The 14493-nt window shown below is 36.4% G+C and overlaps 2 protein-coding genes across 2 annotated transcripts in view; both read left to right on the top strand.

Annotated features, from left to right (window-relative positions):
- Positions 1 to 590: 590 nt before the first annotated feature.
- Positions 591 to 7405, top strand: adm2b (adrenomedullin 2b). The gene is made up of 2 exons (XM_016250074.1): positions 591 to 781; positions 6909 to 7405. The coding sequence occupies exons 1-2, from the start codon at positions 711 to 713 to the stop codon at positions 7282 to 7284; spliced, it is 447 nt and encodes a 148-aa protein (XP_016105560.1). The 5' UTR covers positions 591 to 710; the 3' UTR covers positions 7285 to 7405.
- Positions 7406 to 11665: 4260 nt separating this feature from the next.
- The window catches only part of miox (myo-inositol oxygenase), a 9267-nt gene continuing 6439 nt past the window's right edge, over positions 11666 to 14493 (top strand). Inside the window, exons 1-7 of the mRNA XM_016250069.1 lie at positions 11666 to 11861; positions 12065 to 12136; positions 12231 to 12311; positions 12701 to 12863; positions 13100 to 13167; positions 13260 to 13369; positions 13723 to 13790. Coding sequence (XP_016105555.1) covers positions 11844 to 11861; positions 12065 to 12136; positions 12231 to 12311; positions 12701 to 12863; positions 13100 to 13167; positions 13260 to 13369; positions 13723 to 13790 — 580 coding nt within the window. The 5' untranslated portion in view covers positions 11666 to 11843. The remainder of the gene's footprint in view (positions 11862 to 12064; positions 12137 to 12230; positions 12312 to 12700; positions 12864 to 13099; positions 13168 to 13259; positions 13370 to 13722; positions 13791 to 14493) is intronic.

The following is a 14493-nucleotide window of genomic DNA, read 5'->3' as shown; positions in this document are numbered from 1 at the left end:
TTATGACCTTTGTAATCTTATATGATTACGTATAACTCAACATGTTACATAAATTATAAAAGTACAGTCTTATATGTACGTGTCGTAAATGTGAAAAAACGTATCAATACCGTTATACATATGATCATACATTAGCATACTGGCCACGCCCCCACTCAATTCATATGGTAGAAAATAGCAAAAGATTTGCTCTCTAAAATAAAGCATGACAAACAGCGGCCCGTGGAGTCTCAGAAGTATTAATAGAAAACACAGTCATCTACGGTGTCGGTGATATGAAATGAATTAGTTGCTGTAAGGAGGATACTGATTAATAATAACTGCATCAAGCCTGAAGTGCAGCATGTGGAGGGTCAGTTACCCGTGTCTCCTCCCTCTCGGTATTTAAGCATCTGCTCCATCCATGAGAGACTCGAGATTTCAGAGTCAGCACTGAGAGTTTCTCCAGCCAAATCAAGCAAAGTCCTTCACGCACAGGAGCTTTAAATCCGCGATTTCAACAGTCTTACACACTGTGGAATTAACAAAATGAAATGAACTCAACATATTAGCGTGACTTTTAAAGCAAGGAGTGAACACGTTTCTTCTCTCTTTAAAAGTAGCTTTTCCTCAGAACTTTGTGAGTGAACGACCCTCTCCTCCACAGCTGCGCGTCTCTCTCCGAGCTGAGGAACATCATCTCAGCATTATTCAGTGGGACTGTAGAGATCATGAAAGCCCTGCTGCTCGTCTGTGTGTTAGTGCTGCCTCTGCAAACACTCGCGCTGCCGCTGCGCAACAGGTGAGACACCTCGGACGCGATCGCATCTATACATTATAAAAGCACTATGATCGATATTCTCAGTATTTAATATTACGACCACTAAGGCTTGGAAAGGTTTATGTAGAGCTTGTGCGCATTATTCGTATGCAAAAAAAGTCTGGTAACAAAATATCTTAATTTTTAACATTAGTTCATGCATTACCTAAAAGCAATGTGAAGCTATGTATTTACATCATTTATTAATCTTTGATAATGTTAGGCTAGTTAATAAACACCAGTTGTTCGTGGTAGTTTACTGTGCATTAACTAATTTAACAGATACAGCTTTTACTAATGCATTTTTAAAATGTTGTAATTAACATTTAGAATTAATAAATGTTGTAGATTTATGGTTCAACGTTAGTTCTCGTTAACTAATGCAAACAAATTAAACCTTACTGTAAAGTGTGTTACCATTAGGCTACTCTTATATAAACAGTCACAATGCAGACATCACATAGATAGCGAAGTTAAAGTTTAAGCATGCATGTTCATGGCAAGCCATTTTAACATTCATTACTAGTATCTATTGTTAGTATTGACCATATTTGTTAGTAATACTTATTTTGAATTGCTTCCAAGTAATCTAATAGTGAATTTTCTTATTTTTTTTGTCAAGTAGTTCAGTAGTTTTTATAGCAGTGGTATTTAGTATAATATTAAATATTACTAAGTGGTGTTTCCAATTAGATGGCTGGGAAAGATGGCCTAATTATCCTTTATTAACCCTACACTACTAATTTTCTACAAATAAATATTGCCAAACTTGAATGATACTAGATGCTATTGATATAGTGACTAGTAGCAAAGGAAGGTAGGTAATACTGTAAAGATTAAGTACAAATTAATAATTTAATACTAGTCACAATTAAAGTATTACCATATTGGCCCGAATATAAGACGACCCTGATTATAAGACGACCCCCCTTTTTCCAGATATACCTTTCGGAAAAAGGCTTTTTAAAAACCAAATCTTGTTTTTCCTCAGTAAAACACATTTTGTCTTCAATTATTTTCATATTGCATATTTTTCCTATTTTAATTTTTGTTTTGAAAGTATGGTAAAAACTGGTCAAATGTACCAACGATCACATTTAAAAAATATACACTTTTTGATATACCATTCAAAAAAAAAAACAGGTAGCCCATTTGAGGTAGGACATTTAGGCTATCCATCTAATATTAGCCTACCAAAATCTTATTAACAGTAGAAGTTAAATCTTACTGTAGTCTTCAAATCTGGGTACGGTCTTACGTTTTAAAATCACAAAGGGAGTTTGGTCCCATCAGGCTAACGTGACAGTCACGACTCATGCAGCTGTAAGCTTTTCTTTTTCTTTTGTTTTTACTCGCGATCTTTACAACACGCATTACATTATGTATTTCATGGCACACTCGTTTTATGCGTATTTGGCGCCACCTATTGTTGTGGGTGTATTATTGACATGTCAAAGTCTAGACCCTGAATATAAGACGACCGCGTTTTTTCAGATGTATTTCCAAGAAAAAAACATCGTCTTATATTCGGGTCAATACGGTAGTATCTAAAGTATGGGTACTAGTGAAATTTAAAACAATACTAGTCACTATTGGGTTACTTTACTAATATAACTGAAGATTGATAAAACTAGTAACAATACATAGTAGTTAGTTGCAGGATTTATGTTCAAATGGCTTGCCACACGTGTGTGTGTGTGTGTGTGTGTGCGCGCAAGCGTATGGGTGTGACCTGTAGTTCTCTGAGAGATAGTATGTGTCACTTGACTGTCTGCATTTGGCACAGAGCACGCAAGAGACGTGCCACCTGTAACGTAGTTTCTCGGATTTCTCCATCGTGACCACTTAGTCATGATATGGATCAGACTATTTCTAACTCGGACTTGCAAGACGCAACATTGAATCATGCCTACAACACAATCCACATACCTGCATGGAATTGCATTAAATATAAAGTATTGAATTAAGTGGCATGCATATTATACGAGCACACTTTAAGCAAAATGTTTTACAAAATGCAAGTTTTAAATGGTGAAACAATAGATATAATAATAGAAATGTTGCAAAATGGACACACGAGTATTTAGACACTGGCTTTTGGTTGCATAAAGCACTGTAAGTGCATGTATAAAGCACTTACAGCAGTCACTTAAAAGTAGTTGCTAAAATATTCTGAAAAAAGCACTATTATATTTGTTAATACAAGTCATTTTAAATTTGACTGGTATCACTTAGTGTGCAAAATACCTTTTTGAGGGTCACTTCAGCTGTTGGTTTGGGTGTTGTAATGATCTCAAAGCCTGATTGAACACCATCTCAGTGTCGCCCCCTGCTGGTGGGCAGAGGCTCGTTCCTCCACTGAACAATGAGTCTGTGGCCTTCAAAAGTGAAACAAGCTTACAGAATAAATCTGAACACGCAGTGTGTGCCTAATGTGAGAAAAGGTCAAACAGACGGTGTGAGGTCACAACCACAAACACCAAGTGATTTAGGACTTTAATGTTCAACTGGAAATTAAATTCTCTTTTGCACACACACTCGCACAGAATTTATGTAAGGTGGATTTAAGCAGTTTCCCCCCTAAATTAGCCCCTCTAGCACTGTTTTTAAAAATGGGCCTTGCAGAGAGTGGATTGCAACATCATTCTTAACAGTTTGTGTGATTAAGATTGGTATTTGTGCATGCTAACATCTCTCTCAGGCCCCATGCAGGGCTCTAATGTGGGAACGCTTCTCAACAATCTCTTTCTCTCTCACAAAACCTGAACTTCCAGACTTCCTCCTAGTCTTCAGACTAAAACATCACAATACGTCTCCTATTCGTCCTCTACAATCCAAGACTCTTCACCCTGTGTGCTGTCTTCCATATGTGTGTGTGCAATCTAGCACCTGAGACTGAAGTGTATGAATGGAGCAGTGAAACAGTAGGACTTTAGCTTGGGGCAAAGGCTTAGAAGGGCTTATGCTGGGCCGGAGTGATTGAGTAACTGTGCCTGGCTGCTGCTCTCCGGCCTGATTTCACTTCAGTGTACATTTATGATGCACAGGGGCGTTGCTTATCTAATCATGTGTCCAACTGCAACAAAGGGTGTCAAACTAATTAAGACAAGAAGCCGGATTTCATCACGATAATGCAAAGGAAACCAATTACAAAGTGCATGTTAAAAAAATAAAATAAAAATGATAGAACTTGAAACAAGATCAAAGGAAAGAGTTCACTGATAAAAGAACTCCTGCATTTGAATTCAATTTGAACTGTGCCACCAAACAGGATGCTGAATTGGATTTTTAAATTTGAATTTAAGAATGCAGAACTGAAAAATAAAAATATATATACAGTATATAACACATTAAATGTTTAGAAAAATTTTAGAAAAAATGTTTAAAAGGTCTTCAAGTTGAAGGGTTTATAGAAGACAGAACAGAATGATAGAACAAAGCGATCGATAAAATGACAACAATGGATAGAACAGTAGATAGATAAAACGGCAAACAGTAGAAATACAGAACGACAGATGGACAGAACGATGGCTAGAACGACTGTTCGAATGACCAATAGATACAGTAGATAGATAGACAGCTAAACATACAGAACGATAGTTAAATAGAACCACCAATCGGCTGATAAAATCTCAGCTAGAATTACAGATAGATAGAATGACAGACAGACCAATTTCTGAGCCACAAAAATAATCAAGCTAACACAGTGTAAAAGCTCTTAATGATGTGTGTGTGTGTGTGTGTGTGTGTGTGTTCAGGAAAGGCTTGACAGCATTTAGGCTGATGGTGACCTTCACAAGAGGGAAAGCAGTGTGTGTTTCGTTTGTAAGCAGTGTGTGTAGCGCATGTTAAATGAGGAGTGTGTTTTAGAAACTCCAATGATTCCGAGCTTGTTCAGTCTTTCTGTCTCTGGCCCACATTTAATGAGATGTACAAGCAAGTGGGAGACACACACACACACACACACACACACACACACACAGAGAGACCTGTACTGACCCTGAGCCCCGGCGGTCCCACATTTCCGGTTCTGCTATAGACTCATTAGAACTGCTTCAACACGCGTAATGCCAGCTATTCAGGAGCTGCCCGCAGTGGTGCTCGTGCTGCCCGCAGTGGTGCTCGTGCAGCTGAAGTGAGTTTAAATCTGACTGGCATGTAATAAATTGTCTACTTCAGTCAGATTTCAATTATGCATAGTATAACCCAAGTTTAGCAGATACTAGAACTACACCATTTGGCACCTAAAAGACTTAAGCAACATATAAATTGCTACTATTTCATCATAGTATTGCAGTACCAATTTTGAATTCTCTTCTATTGAAGTCTCTTGTGCCCCTCGAGCCTGCATTTATTTAATCAAACTAGAGTAAAAACAGTGAAATATTATAATTTAAAAGAACTGTTTTCTATTTTCATACATTTTCAAATATAATTTATTTCAGTGATGCAAAGCTGAATTTTCAGCATCATTACTCCAGTCGTCAATGTCACATGATCCTTCAGAAATCATTCTGATAGGCTGATTTGCTGCTCAAGAAACATTTCTTATTACCAATGTTAAAAACTGTGCTGCTTAATATTTTTGTGGAAACCATGATAGATTTGTTTTTCAGGGTTCTTTGGAGAACAGAAAGTTAAAAAGAACAGCATTTATTTGAAATCGAAATCTTTACAGACATTGTAAATGCATTTACTGTCTCTTGATTAATTTAATGCATCTTTGCTGCATACAACTATAAAAGTACTAATTTCTTTCAAAACTAATTTAAAGTGTACAGAAATGTAACAGGTATAGTATCATAGTCTTCAAATCAAGTGCTAAACAAAGGTTTACAGTGGACCCATGTTATAACCACACCATTAAATGCTCCGCATGACCGCCGAGAGACAGAGACGGAAGTGTTTTTGAAACTTTTTTTTTTGTGTAGGTGTGTGTTATACTACAGCCAGTCCAGACTAATCCTGTTCAGAAACATTCTGATTCAGATTTAAAGTATTACCGTACATATCCCACCACACTAATGCTCAACATAAACACAGCCTATGAAAATTACACTTAAATACATACAGATACTCAAGTATCATGCTTAGTAACATTTGTTATTAATGTTATTATATTCACAAACATAAATAAATATATAAAATACAAATAAATGTAACAAATTCAAATGCTGTACAAACAGCTAACAATTCAGGAAAACTGCAGTACAAACATTTCCTAAAAAGAAAATCTCACATAATCTCCCTCACCTGCAGGTTTGGCAGGGATGTAGATCTCTGCCAGGTGCATGATGGGTATTAATGCCAGTTTATTTATAAGCTAGAAAACACAAAGCACAAGTCAAAGCAGTCTGACATGTGAGTGTCTGGCTCAACCAGAGCCACGGAATTACCTGACTGGCTGAATAATGGCAGATGTTTGGAATTTATCTGAAAAATAATATTATTTAGGCAATTAATGTGCTGCTGCAAGATTTGCTTTGAAACTATTTTAACTCAGAAATTACAAAAAAAATAAATAAATAAAATCATCAAATTAAATGTGAAATTTTAAAGCAAAAAAACTTAAATAGTATTTTCTTGTAAAAAAAATACTCATTTATAACTTCGGAAAAATAATTGTACACAGTATAGGGACACAGCAATTACAAACATCACCTTAAATAACTGATTTACATATAATTAAATAAATAGCAAATATAGTACCAAACAGTCCCTCCAACACGGTGCAGAGACCTCAGTCTAACAATTTTACATCCCCTCTGTTTCATTTTTACCGATATTCTAACAAAAAACGAATGCTCTGAATGTCTCCTGAGGAGCCAGACTGAAGACAGGGAAGCACGTGAAGGAGTGTGTGTCCTAAAGTGAGGGAATATTAGTGCATGCCACAAATAACTCGGGACTACAGCCAGAGAAATGCTCGATTAATAACAGGCTTCAGATACTAAAATGGTCCTAATGCTGCCAAGCCTCTAATTTAATACTTAAACTACGTCAGCTTCTATGTAAATCTCTGAATGATGTATTTAAATAGATCTGGACAATGCATGCACGCATGAGCTTCACTGGTGGTCAACCAAACCATTTCTCTTTCTCTCACCAGATCGAGTTTTCCCAGCAAACCCGGGAAGCTTCCAGAAACACAGGGTGGTAATGCCATGGAAACCATCACCGTTCCTTCAATAGCTTTGAGTGCCGGGGCAAGAGAGCGCCGTGCGGTCTGGAGGGCCCTCTTGCATAAAGGACCCCCGGTGAAACAGACCAACACATCGGCCAATCAAAACAGAGAACATTTCCGGGAACGTCGGCATGTCCTCAGAGGGTCACGAGGTCACCCGCAGGGTCAGCTGATGCGTGTGGGATGCGTCCTCGGCACATGCCAGGTGCAAAACCTCAGCCACCGCCTCTATCAGCTGAACGGCCAAAGTGGACGGCAAGACGCGCCAATCAATCCCAGAAGTCCACATAGTTATGGATAAGACCACACAGTAAAAATCTATCCAAAAATGTGACTACAGAAGACCACCGACACCAGCAGGCAACCAATCAACAACTGGCGTGATCAATTTACAGGAGTCCTGTCATGAGAAATCGAATTCTCTTGATCTTTTGAAATAAAAGAGTCCTTCAATGTGCTTACTGCAACTTTAAGAATTCTAAACTTCTTTCCCTAAACAAACATTTATTGAAACAAAAACAACTCGTTATTAACTTGCAAGCTTCTATTTAAATGTTCAGAAACTTGGCCTGGCCTTTCATACGGAGTAGTTAGGAGGACGTTAGATATTACTCCTAAACACCAGAGGAAATAACGAGAAGTGTAAAAAATGAGGGAAAGGTTGAGAAACCTGACTGTGTGTAGCACCTACAGCTCTGCAGATACGAGTTTTCATTTCAGCATGGATTGTTTAATGAATCTCTTTAATGTCTTAAAGTAATGCAACTTTGGAGCCAATAGAAAACACTACTAAATAAACAACAGCTTAGTGGATCTCAGGGAAGAGAATATAATTATAAACATTTTATGTCCCCCTTTAAACAATCAATTGTCCTTTTCTAAAGGTAAAATTCAGATGAAAGTCTTAATATTTCCCACTTCTGATACTTCATGCCCTTCTGTAATGAAGTGACTTGAACCTCCATTATCTTTACAGTAATCCCACACTGTCTCTCGCTCTCTAAGCCAGGACAAATCGCCTTTGACTGAGCCACCTAAAGCTGAACAGAGCTTCAATGTGAACATCTTAAGAGTAAACATCCTGTATTTGGACACTTAAGCTGTACTTATTTATGAATCTTACTGCATTAGAAAAAATATCAAACCAAGTGCTTATTTAAAAGAAAGATAGCACTAAAGGTTTGTTAGGTTTCAAATGATACAAAAAAATTTGAATTGAAAACAAAATGTATTTGGAATTTAATTCAATGATTATTGGTCATGTCATGAAGTTAATCCTGATACATTACGTTTCATCTAAAAGCCCCATATTTGTGGAAATCAGAGGGCTATTTTTTCAGCTAATAACTTAAATTGTAAGTTGTTTAAAGGCGTTTAAAATTGCAAAAATGCTCCAAAAATTGCAGTTAGTTTTGAGAAAAAGCTCAGTATTTTCTTGCAGATACCATTCGGTTTGATATTTTGTCATCTTAACAGTAACTGTTTTTAAACAGGTTTCCGGAGCTCTCCTCCCATCAGCCATTGGCTAGACAAACAGATAGTCCCGCCCCAAACTCACACTATTGGCTGAGCCAACGTTAACTTGTTGGGCCGCTCAGACCAAGAGAGTAATGTTACAAGCGTCACAGACTAACACTGTTTACACTCTTCGGGGGAAATGAAAGTCTTAGAGCGGTCTCTGCACTTTACACTAGGATTGCAGAAAGTATTTTCACTTCGAAAAATTACACACAGCCACTTTAAGTGTCCACATACCTTTTGGGACCACTGTATATTCCCATTTAAACTTTTAAAACGTCAAATCTTCATCCACAAGGCTCTCAAACTTTCAACACTGTCTGATCGTGTACGTTGCACAAGCCAGTCTCACAAATACAAATAACACATGGGAGACAAATATAAACACAATTCTCTGGCCAAATAAACACACACATTGACACACTCATACACACTCCTTCAGTTTGTCATAGTGTGTCAGTGGTGGAATGTCTGCTATCCTTATGTTCACATATAGGTCAAATGTTACTATTAGACATAAAGCACTTTAAAAGCAACATGATCAATAACCTTCTTTAATGCCATTGGCTTGAATGGAAGAGATGTTATTTAATTCTAAGTTAACAAAAGCTTGTATAAATATTTTGCACGTGTATAATGACTGAATGTTTGTAGTTATGTGTCAGTGCTATGTATTTTAATATGATTTAGCTGTTTCAATAAACAAATGCAAATGGTTATTGCTTTGTTTGTAAGTGTCATGTGGGCATCTGTAATAATATGCAAACACATATAATATATGCGCAGATCATTACCAGTGTGACCCGAGTCAGAGCGACACCAGTGGTATTATCAGTAGCTCAGCATGACCCAAAAACAATGTGGTAAAATCAATGTACATTGACACACTCATACACACTCCTTCAGTTTGTCATAGTGTGTCAGTGGTGGAATGTCTGCTATCCTTATGTTCACATATAGGTCAAATGTTACTATTAGACATAAAGCACTTTAAAAGCAACATGATCAATAACCTTCTTTAATGCCATTGGCTTGAATGGAAGAGATGTTATTTAATTCTAAGTTAACAAAAGCTTGTGTAAATATTTTGCACGTGTATAATGACTGAATGTTTGTAGTTATGTGTCAGTGCTATGTATTTTAATATGATTTAGCTGTTTCAATAAACAAATGCAAATGGTTATTGCTTTGTTTGTTAGTGTCATGTGGGCATCTGTAATAATATGCAAACACATATAATATATGCGCAGATCATTACCAGTGTGACCCGAGTCAGAGCGACACCAGTGGTATTATCAGTAGCTCAGCATGACCCAAAAACAATGTGGTAAAATCAATGTGACACATGGACTCCGCTGGCTTACTGCTTTCATAAAATCAGCAGAAATATGATCAAATGCACCAATTTGTAATAAATAGTTACGCTGCCATTCACTGCCAAAAGTTGTTTTAATGTTTGTGAAATAAGTCTCTTCTACTCACCATGCTGCATTTATTTGAGCAAATATAAAGTAAAAACAAATATTATTAAATATGGTTTGAATATATTTTAAAATGTCATTTATTCCTGTGATGCGCAGCTGAATTTTCAGCATCATTACTCCAGTCTTCAGTGTCACATGATCCTTCAGAAATCATTCTAATATGCTGATTTGGTGCTCAAGAAACATTACCTATTATTCTCAATTCTGAAAAGAAAACAGTTGTGATACTTAACATTTTTGTTGGAACCCATGATACTTTTTCCCCCCAGGATTCTTTGATGAATAACAAAAACAGCATTTATTTTAAATATAAATAATTTGTAAGATTATAAATGTATTTACTGTCACTTTTGATCAAATTAATGCATCTTTGCTAAATAAAAGTATTATTAGTAGGCAATCTGGGTATTGTTGCCTATTGTTACTGTACTAATACTGAATTTCAGACATAGCCTACTATTAATTTGACATATAGTGCTTTTTACTTACTGGAAGCAAGGCTTATAAAAGGCATTATTTAGTCACATGTCTCTCTCTTACCTCAATGGAAACCCCTTCTTGCAACATTCTCCTGATGTGACATCCAATCAGGGGAGTTTTAGGTTAGACTGCCACCTGCAGACCTGAAACATTACACAAAAAGTTACACAAAAAATATGAATACATTATGTATGCTATAATGCATTGGATTGCTTGTCTCAACTTTTGCTGCCGAGTTATTCTCAATTAAACATCTACTATAATATAATGAAAAATTGCAGTTTGAATATTTTGAATGGCCGCTAATAGAAAAAGATGGTGTAGTTTATATAGTATCCATTTAATTTAAGAGCCCTGTTTTATTTTCATCTCTATAACTGCATAACCAAACATGTCAACAAACATAAAAATCCTGCCAAAGATGAGGAAACAAAGGAATGTTGTAGATGTCAGAATGAGTGTTTCACTAGTTGTTTTTAACTTTCCACTGTGAACTCATCACATGTGCTCTAGACCACGTACACTCAAACTACCAGCCAATTAAAATTAGGGGTGTATCCTACTGTACACAAAAGCACACACACACTAGACTTTACATAAACTCTGCCTAGAAACATACATACAGACTATCTTTACAATTCCCCAAAATGTGCTGTTGTGCTTCTCTGCACCAGAGACTGACAGACAGCGCACTATTTACAAAGTCAAATTCATAGAATCACTGTTATCACGATACCAATCTGAAGGTTCTGAACGTTCTGGTGAAGCACAATTAAACAGTTTAGAGATGATTTACAAATAAGACTCTTAAAACACAAGCATTGAAGCCATTGTAAAATAATAATAATAATTAAAAAAAAAAAGATTGTAATCAGTAAAATCAAAAATAATCGTAATCTTTAGGGAAGCTAATTAGCAAAACATATTTTACTTTGATTTATTGTGTTGATTGATACGAAAAAATACAATTAAAATGAAGATAAAACCTAAAACTTACAAAAAAGAAGAAAACAAATAGTGAAAACCACATTAAATCAAATATTTTAATATAATGGTGTATAGTAATGAAGTAACTCACTCACACTCTAAATTACTATTAAACCAAAAATCCCTTAGTCACTGTATTGACAGTGTGTCCTTTCTGAACCGGACTGTATTTGAGCCAAGATATCCCAGTATTGAGAACTCAAACACGCAAACACACACGGACCCCTGGAAGCTTCAGAGAGAAAGCAAAGTGGAGAAAGTTAAAGTGTTACTAGTTTTTCCCACTACAGTTCAGAGAGCCCATCCGTGCAGCATTGATAAATAGAGCGGTCAGAGACGCCAAACACACAACATCCTCCTTCATCCTCAACAACACAACCTCAGCTGAATCATGAGGGTGGTGAACCTGGTATGTACCGGACATTCAGACTATTATTTACATACATGCTTCATAATTTCCTCAACGGTGTGTAAAGCAGAATTGTGGGAATTACACATTGAGTAATCATTTAGCAATGCGGAAAACTGTCAATCAGATTGTGTCACTGTTTGAGTTGGTAGACTAAGTCTAATTAGTTGCATCTAATAATACACACAAACTCTAACTACTAGGGTCCGGATCCGTCTCTGGCATATCGCCCCGATAGTCATGAGAAAGACAAATCAGAATTCAGGAACTTTGAGGTAAAATTTGGAATTATGCATATTCTTAATTCATATTTTCTTGTATCATTCCTTTTAATACAACCCTCTTATTTCCATTTTGATGTATGTACAGAGTGGAGCTCTCTTTGACCGTGTGTTTAATACATACAAGCTGATGCACACATACCAAACGCTGGACTTTGTCAAACAGAAGGTTGGTCTATCAATACCGTAAATCAAAATGTACATAAACAGAAGCATATTTATATATATATTTAACATAACTATAAAAATGAATGCTGCAATAATATTATACATGTATGCATGTATGTATGTATATTTATTACGTACTTCTTAAAATTATGCTCTTTATCAAAAAAGCAGGTAAAAATAAAATATCTCCATTCAGGTAATAGGCCTGTGCTAACAACTGTTAAAATATAAATGGCAAAATTCTGAATTTCTATTATTACTAAAGGAAATGCATAAATTCTGACCACTTTCTCTGTAGTTAAAATTGGGCAGCTCTGTGATGACCCAAAGAAATGACAGCCTTTACAAACACAAAAACACTAAACATGACCTCTCACCTCTGACCTTCAGCACCTGGAATGGGCGAACTGCAATCACTTCAGCATGAGCATGATGGAGAACATCGATTGCCTGGACGAGCTTGTTGATGAATCCGACCCTGACGTTGACTTCCCAAACTCTTTCCATGCCTTCCAGACCGCCGAGGGAATCCGCAAAGAACATCCTGATAAAGGTGAGAGATCATCGGGGACAAAGGTCACAGACGTCGCCTTAGTGTACTTAGATAAGACTGGGTTTTACAATAGCACATACCTGAAGTTGTTTTTGTGAAGTTTCTGATCAATATGTCCAAACCGGCAGGGCTTCTTTCAGGACTGAAATCCATTTCTAAATGTAAAAGCTTTTTGTGCATATTTCTATTCGGTCAAATGTGAAAATCCAACTGAATTTAAAATACCTTCTCTCCAGATTGGTTCCAGCTAGTCGGTTTGATCCATGACATCGGAAAAATCATGGCCCTGTATGAGGAGCCGCAGGTGAGAGACAAAAGCATCCAATCACAGTGGAAAAACCTTCGACTACTTTCACATGGGATCAATAATATATAGAATGCCATTGTGTGTTTAAGTGGGCTGTAGTTGGAGATACATTCCCAGTGGGATGCAAGTTTCAGAATTCAATAGTGTTCAGAAACTCAACATTTGAAGGCAATCCGGATGGGAAGAACCCTGCACTCAAGTACTATCTTCTAAACCTCAAAACAGTGTTATTTAAATACTAGTATAGTGTATATATTATTAGTTAATATCTTCATTTTAGTCATTTTTAGAGATTTTAAATGTATTTTTATATGAAATGTATTTTATTCTATCTTTAGATTTGGAATCGTTTAAAAATATTTATATTTAGCTTTAATTTATGTTTATGTTAGTTCGAGTAATACAGTTAGTTGCAAAGGCAACATTTCGAATTATTTTAAATTTTTTTCATCTAATATTCATATTTTATTTTTAACTTTATTTTAATTATCTAAAATGTAAACATATGTTGTATAGCATTCTACCTAATGGTTTTGGTTTTTTTCATTGCAGCACAGAATTTGGGATTTATGAACCAAAATGTGGACTTGATAACATCCTGATGTCTTGGGGACATGATGGTGAGTGATTTGAGGGATCTTTGCACACAAGACCATTATGTCTCACTGTGAAACATCAAAAGTTTGAGGTCAGGTGAAAGAGATAGTAGTTTTATTCAGCAAGGATGCATTAAATTGTGTCAAAAGTGACAGTAAATATTAAAGGGATAGTTCACCCAAAAATGAAAATTTTATGTTTATCTGCTTACCCCCAGGGCATCCAAGATGTAGGTGACTTTGTTTCTTCAGTAGAACACAAACGAAGATTTTTAACTCAAACCGTTGCAGTCTGTCAGTCATATAAATGGCAGTCAATGGGCTCCACGGCTTCGAGAGTCAAAAAAACATACACAAACAAAACCAAATTAAACCCTGCTGCTCGTGATGATACGTTGAGGTCTTAAGACACAAAACGATCGGTCTGTGCAAGAAACTGAACCGTATTTATATCATTTTTTACCTCTGATCCACCGCAATTTCCGAACTGTCCTGAGCGCGTTCACAACATCCGGCGTGTAACGCGTGTACATGCTCTGGCATAGTAGACATATATATATATATATATATAAGTAGATGCCTCATTAGTGACTGTTTCTATGGGCCGTGATACGTTCCATAATGGCGGACGCGCCAACGTATCTGGAGCGGTCGAATAGGTATCTATACATATCTATGATAGTAGAGACATGTGCTGAAGCGATCTGTCGTGCGTATACGTCACTCA

This window comes from Sinocyclocheilus grahami, unplaced genomic scaffold (genome assembly GCF_001515645.1).
Source record: "Sinocyclocheilus grahami isolate Dianchi unplaced genomic scaffold, SAMN03320097.WGS_v1.1 scaffold970.1, whole genome shotgun sequence".
Classification (NCBI taxonomy): Eukaryota; Metazoa; Chordata; class Actinopteri; order Cypriniformes; family Cyprinidae; genus Sinocyclocheilus; species Sinocyclocheilus grahami.
The sequence above is the reverse complement of the archived record's forward strand: the minus strand, read 5'-3'. Positions and strand labels throughout refer to the sequence as shown.

Bases quoted from the DNA above. Each gene is read 5' to 3' on its own strand.
- adm2b (XM_016250074.1), top strand. From the start codon at position 711: ATGAAAGCCCTGCTGCTCGTCTGTGTGTTAGTGCTGCCTCTGCAAACA. The intron at 782-6,908 runs GTGAGACACCTC...TTCTCTCACCAG, and splicing joins GCGCTGCCGCTGCGCAACAG to ATCGAGTTTTCCCAGCAAAC.